Consider the following 6940-nt stretch of genomic DNA (forward strand, 5'->3'; position numbering starts at 1 on the left):
GCTCATCTCCTTGGTCTGGGCATGGTTCTTCATTCCAGAAGTCGCCGGTCGTTCTTTGGAAAGTATGGAAGAAATCTTCAACTTGCCATGGTACCTTATTGGAAGAAAAGGAGCACAGTTATGTCCAGATTACTCTGAGATTAACAAGATTACATATAGCGATGATGGCCATGGTAATGCCTACGATGGTGAAATTAATTATGATTTAGAAAAGTCTAAGCCATCTCAAGAGTATGTCGAAGACAACAGACTAATGAAAAAAGATTCAAACGAAGAAGATGATAAGTCCATCAAGGAAAAATCTTAACGTGTACAGCTTGTTGGTCAGGATGGGGTTAATAGTTTAGGTATTTAAAGTTAATACTATATTGTATTAGATGAATATTGTAATCTACCTTCGAACCAGTAACTATACTATAAAATTTCTAATATACAAAATTATTCTTTTGTCCTCTTATTTGTGGTCTGATTTTTGTTTACCATAGGACGCTTTTGTCCCAGTTTTTCCACAGTAGGTTTTTGAGTATTCACTGTTTTACTCGACAGATTACTTCTGTCAATGGAAGGGCGATGGACTGTTAAAGTGGATTCTGTGAATTGATGACCTAAAGGTAATTTAGGTCGTTCTTGACCTGTTGGGGACTGCGCGGAATCTTGAGTCAAATTTGGTGTAGCTGGAAGAGATGAGACTGAAGATCTTTTGGTTTCATCAGTAGATGTATTATTAGAGGGCAGAACAGACAGATCCTTTAAGCGATTTCCTTCTAACTTATCTAATTTTTTGTTTAGCATTCTTAATTTGATCTCAAACTTTTTTTCTGTTACGTTCTTAACATCTTCCTTAGCTTGGTTTAATTGGGCATCGAAGTCTTGTTTTAACTTAGAGATTTCTACTTCATGTTGTTTTAATAATTCATCCCGTACATGATTTGTATCTCCATTTGTTTCGCCAGATGTCATTTTTCTTGAAACTTCCTCGTCCACTTTTTCTTTCAAATTTCGTTCGAATCTTTCTCTTAACTCATGTTCTAACTGAGACTGTCTTTCTTGGAATTTCTTTTCTAATTCAGCATTCTTTTCTTCAAATTCCGACTCCAATTTAATTCTTGTTTCATCTTCCTTTTCATTCTTCTGGTTATCAAGAACGATTTTATTAACCTTAGCTAATTCTTCCTTCAATCTTTGGTCAAATTCATCTTCAATTTTCTTTCTTAATTCAACCTTTTCATTTTCAAATTGAGCTTTCAAATTATGCAATTGTTCTTCGAACTTTTTATTCGAATTTCCTGATTCTAAATTATCAATCTTCAGTTTCAAACTTTGCAATGTACTTTCGAGCGATTCTTTCTCCTTCACTAAAGATTTAATTCTATCTTCAGATTCCTTCTTTAGTAGACTGTAACTTTCGTGCACACTAGCTATTTCATTAGAAGTATCACTAATTTTTTCATTCTGCATAGCTTCATTATTTCTTTCCATATCAGATCTGGAATTTGCTAATTCAACCTTTAATGACTCAACTGTTTTTTCCAATTCTTTAGTTTTACTTCTATGGGCCAGAAGCTTATTCTGAAATTCATTTTTGAGATTTGTAAATCTTTGTTTCATAGCTTTGATATCTTCTACCTCTGATTCTGCGACATCACGACCAGCGTTAGATTCAAGATGTGATCTATTCTTTTCATTTTCTTCCTTGATTAACCTTATCGTTTGCTCTTTAACTTCATTTTGCATCGATAACTCAGATATCTTCTTCTCCAATGGTTCTAACTTTAACGCCACAGATTGTAACTCATTTTCCAAGTCTGAAATACGTTGAATATTAACTGCATTCTCATTACGTAAGGTAGTATTACTTTCTCGCAAAATATTCAACTGCTGTAATTGGTCTAACAAGCGATTATGTTCTTTATTATTACCATCAGTTACATTGATATTTGACCGTAATCTGGATAACTCAGATTTCGTGGCTTCTAATTCTGAAGTTACTTGCTTTAAGTGTTGTTCTAGTCTTTGGTGATCTTCAGTATAAGAAACCAATTTTGCCTCTGCAGAATCCTTCTCACGGCGCAAATATGATACTACTTCCCTCAAATCATCATTAGAGGATGTTTCAGATACATCTGAGGTACCCGCCAACTTGGATAACTCCAACTGATTTAATAAGACATTATTTTGATCCTGTAAATCCTTCACTTTGAGCCTAGAAGAAACTAGCTCATCATGAAAACTTTGCTTTTCTTCTTCTATTGATTCATTTTTCTTATCCAAAAGAATCTGTGTTGAGTTCAATTTGGTTGTCAATTGGCTTACGTTGGTTTCAAGATTATCACATTTGTTCTTCAAAATATCTACTTCGTTTGTTAATTCACTGTTCCTCTGTAATTCATCGCGATATTTCTTTTGATTTTCGCTAGAAATCTTCGACTGACTTTCCATATCTCTAGTTACAGATTGAATTTTAAGTTCGTAGTCCTTTTTTAAATCATCATATGCATTAGCTTTCATTATTGATTCTTCAATCTTCAACTTGAACTCTTCAGCTTCAGTACGATATTTTTTCTCAATATCAATTGTTTCTTGCTTAGATTGATTGAGTAAGCGGGAGTAGTTATCAAGTTCAGACTTCAACAATTCCTTTTCTTTCAATAGGCTATCAAGCTTACTTTCACACTCAGTCTTATAGTTTTCGAATGTATTAGTCGAGTTAGTTAATGCAAGTTCAGCAGCTTTAGCCAAGTCTGAAAATTCAGAAACTTGACTCTCGGCGATACGTAAATCATTCCTAGTTCTTTCTAATTCCTTTTCATAGTTCTCGCTTAATTGGTTAGGATGATCACTATGTATAGATGGGTTCTTAAATCCCTGTAGGGTATTTGTTGAGGAATGTGAGTCCTCTAATTCTTCGGCTTTTCGAGTCAAATTTTCAATCAATGAATTCTTTTCGGCTATTTTATTCTTGTAATCCAGTAATGCTTGGTTAAGCTCATTAATTTGTTCTAACTTGGAATTTTGGGCTCTCAATGCTAACTGTGATTGATTGGTTAAAATTGATATTCTTTCTTCTTTTTCAGAAAGTTTGTCCTGTAAAGTTTGATAATTTTCAATAGATTGTGCAAGTCTGTTAGATAATTCTTTACTCGATGTCTCTCTTTCTTTTAATAATGATTGTAAATTTACAACAAATTCATTGAGATGGGATTTGTCAGATCTAAGTTGCACTATATCGTCATTCATTGTTTTTTGATACAGGTGCCACATTTCTTTCTGGGTATTCAAGTTATTTATAACCAAACGTTCTTCATTTAGCTTATTCTCAACATCTTTTAATTCATTAGATTTATTAACAAGCAAGGTCTCTTGCTTTGATGCTTGATTCTTCCAGAATTGAATGTCCTTTTTATATTGATCGATTTCCTCACGGGCATTTGCTAAGGATTTCTGAGAATTCGAAAACCTAGCCTCTGCTAAGTCGGCTGAATGTTTCATAGATGACAAACTTAAAATCAATTCATTCTTGCTATTAGTTGTCTCTCTTAGCTTATCATTAAACTCCTTGAGTGCAGTACTTGACTGCAATTGCAAATCTTTCAATATCTTCTCGGTTTCGTGTAGCTTAGCTTTGAGGTCATTATTCGCGTCAGCCAAATACTTAAATTCACCTCTAGGCCCATTATTAGTAGTAGAGTCAACCATTGATTTGAAAACATCTCTTTCTTTAGATACTGCTTCTAATTTAATGTGGACGCTATCAAGTTCATTCTCTAAGGTTAAAATTGCTTCTTTCGCTTCATCAATTGCAGCCGATTCCAAACCGCCGTTGAAATCATCATCTTTACTTTCTAATTTCTTGCCTAATTGCCTAACTACTGTAAGAAGACCTTCATTTTTTTGTTGAAGTTCTATTATGTTTGCGAAACCGACTAGTCTATCAGAAATTAATTGGTCAGTATCACTCTCTTTCAAACCATCATTATTACCACTTCTTTCTAAAATATTTTCAATAGCTTTTCTTTCCGCTAAGGTAAGTGGATCTTCGTTACTATCCCTGATCTTTGAGTGTATAAGGTAATAACACAATTGTTTTCCCAAGTCCTTGCATAATTTTTTCATTGAGACCAAGTCATTATTGTATTCGGCAAGTCTTGATTTCAACTTATTATACTCCTTCTCGCCTTCTAATTTTTCTAACCTTATTGACTCGACTTTACCGATCATTTCCTGGAGGGAGTTCTCATAAAATTTGATTTGATCAGAATAGTTCGCAATTATAGGTTTCTTTGATTCTAATTCTGTTACAAAAGACTCCAATTGGTTTGCTAATCTTTCTTTTTGAGATCTTTCTAACACCAATTGCTTCTTTAAATGATTATATTCGGAGTATAACGACGACAAAGATATGCCATCCGTTTTTGTAGATGAAATCATTTCTGCAGATACAGATAATTTTGGCAATTCAGTTTCCTTATGCAATTCTTTATCCAAAACGTCTTCAGTTCTTCTTAGTTTCTCTTCTAAAACAACGATAGCTTCATTCTTCTTAAATAAATCGGTTTCCAACGCGTTAATAGATTCTCCTAACTTATTCTTGATTTCATCAATGTATGATTCGAGTTGACCTATCCTTTCATTTCTTTGAGATGATTGAACTTGGGTTAGTTCTAATAATTCTTCTTTGTTCTTCAATTCTTTGCTTATCTTGATTTTCTCAATTTCAAGCTTGGACTCTAAAGATGAAGCCTTCGATATTTCTTTTTCCAAATCATTCTGTAACGCATTAATATGGTCTGCTTGTGATTTATTTAATCGTTCTAACGTTTCATTCTTAGTTGTTAAACTAGATAACTTGTTAGATCTCATTAAAAATTCTGTTTCATGTTTTTTTATTAAATCGGTGAATCTTTGTTGAACAGATTTCAATTCCTCTTCATACCACTTTCTTTGATTCTTAACATATGAAATTTCATTAGAAAGCTTACTGGTTTCTAGTTTTAATGAGAATTTTTCGTTTCTAGTATCATTAAGCTCCTTAATCACTTCATTTATCTTTTGATTTTGTTCTATATTTGTTTTGGTTAATTTGTTCAACGAATCATTTAGCTTTAAGATTTCTTGGTCTCTTTCCCCAATCTGATCAGAATAGTTTGAATCATACTTTTTAGACTGAAGCTCGATTTCGGATAATTTATTCCTTATTGCAGTATTTTCATCTCTTAATTCATTGATGGTCTTAATTTGGATTTCTTTTTCATTAGACAATGTATCTCTTTCCTGTTTCAATATTGCATTCTGCTTATCAAGCTTATCTAATTTCAGACTCACCAACTTAGACTTCTTATTTTGTATCAGTATGGCTTGTTCTTGATTTATCTTTAAAAATTCATTATCCGACTTCAATTCTTGAAATTCAATGGATTTCTTGTGTAATTTACTGATGACTTCTACACTGAACGAATTCAAGTCTTGTTGATTAACACCTAAAAATGCACGAACAACAGATTTCTCTGTATCCTCATTGCCATTCTCCTGATGTACAGTGTTGTTGACATTTGGATAATCCTCATCTCGTTCCAAATCCATATTTGTATTCTTATGGGTGATAAGAGGTGAACTAGATACATTTGGGGCATTAATATCACTATCCTTTGCAACACTGAAAGCCTTAGGAGTAGTTATTGGCTCGATATCTTTCAAAGGTGGCAACGACTTCAGTGGAGTAGTAAAGCTCTGGTTAGATTGAGGTGGATGTAAAATCGAGGTATTTATATCGTCTTCATTCTCTTGTTCCTCTTCGTGATGGTCCGTTTGCTGCTCATGTTGCTGAACTGGTTCTTGATTGATGTGATCTACTGTCTCTTGGTTTTCTTTTTGCTGTTCTTGTGTCTGTTGGTCTTGATTTTGTTGACCCTGGCTTTCCAGATAGTGGTCCTGGTGATCCAGCCCGAATCCAGGAACCAAAGGCACCTCATTTTCTTGGTTTTCAGTGGTTAAGTTGACCTGTGGAATATTACTGTTTTCCTGGTCAAGTGGCTCCCAGTCCATGGGCCCTGTACCAAATTCTGGGGACTCGTCGGCTCCCAAATCGCCAACATTGGTTTGTTCATTCATTTCCCCAGACTCCTCATTCGTCTCCTCCAGATTTAAATCATTTACGTCTCTATGAACAATTTCTCCTGTTTCGTTTGTTTCCACTGGCTGCTGCTCTGGATTATTTTGGACGTCGTCTCCAGCCACCAGCTCTTGCACTTCCTTATGATTGTCACTCATGCTAACAAGACGTAATATCTCGATCCAGATATTACAATTCCGTCTAGTCTATCTGTGTCAGCAAATGACTTACAAATACAATTGATGTATATAAGTATACCTCTGTACTAGAGACTTCGAAAGCTACTGTCAATTAAGCGCTAGCCAGCCGAGTATTGTTGTGCGACATCCAGCGACAACACGAGACATAATCCCGACAATGTCGTCGTGATATTCTATACGACATGATGCAGCTTATCACGACATCTTATGTCGTACCGAGAATTGGTCTATCTCACCGTCACCTATGTGGAGGGCTTTAGCCCCGTGCTTATATAATCATAAATGATGAGAACAAATTCGGCCGCCGTCGGTTTGTGTAACAAAAATCCCGAGGGATTCGTTCTACTCAGAGCACTGGGAAAACAAAATTTTTCATTAATCTTGTACTCAAAAGATTCGATTATACATTAAAGTTAAGATATCACATTAATTGCTAATAAAGATGATTGAACCATCCTTAAAGGCTTTAGCTTCCAAGTACAACTGTGAGAAATCTATCTGCCGTAAATGTTACGCTAGATTACCACCAAGAGCTACCAACTGTCGTAAGAGAAAGTGTGGACACACTAACCAATTAAGACCAAAGAAGAAGTTGAAATAGATTATGTGGTTTATTACTGTATTACTATAT

General features: G+C 34.6%; 2 protein-coding genes across 2 annotated transcripts; one reads left to right on the forward strand and one right to left on the reverse strand.

Moving 5' to 3' along the window:
• Positions 1-64: 64 nt before the first annotated feature.
• AC631_05745 (uncharacterized protein) lies at positions 65-307 on the forward strand (the record flags this gene model as incomplete). The annotated part of the gene is made up of 1 exon (XM_015614574.1): positions 65-307. The coding sequence occupies one exon, from the start codon at positions 65-67 to the stop codon at positions 305-307; it is 243 nt and encodes an 80-aa protein (XP_015464597.1).
• Positions 308-438: 131 nt separating this feature from the next.
• On the reverse strand, positions 439-6267 carry MLP1 (Mlp1p; the record flags this gene model as incomplete). The annotated part of the gene is made up of 1 exon (XM_015614575.1): positions 439-6267. One exon carries the CDS (start codon positions 6265-6267, stop codon positions 439-441), a length of 5829 nt encoding a protein of 1942 aa, XP_015464598.1.
• Between the last annotated feature and the right edge of the window lie 673 nt (positions 6268-6940).

This window comes from Debaryomyces fabryi, assembly GCF_001447935.2.
Source record: "Debaryomyces fabryi strain CBS 789 chromosome Unknown contig00268, whole genome shotgun sequence".
NCBI classification, from domain to species: domain Eukaryota; kingdom Fungi; phylum Ascomycota; class Pichiomycetes; order Serinales; family Debaryomycetaceae; genus Debaryomyces; species Debaryomyces fabryi.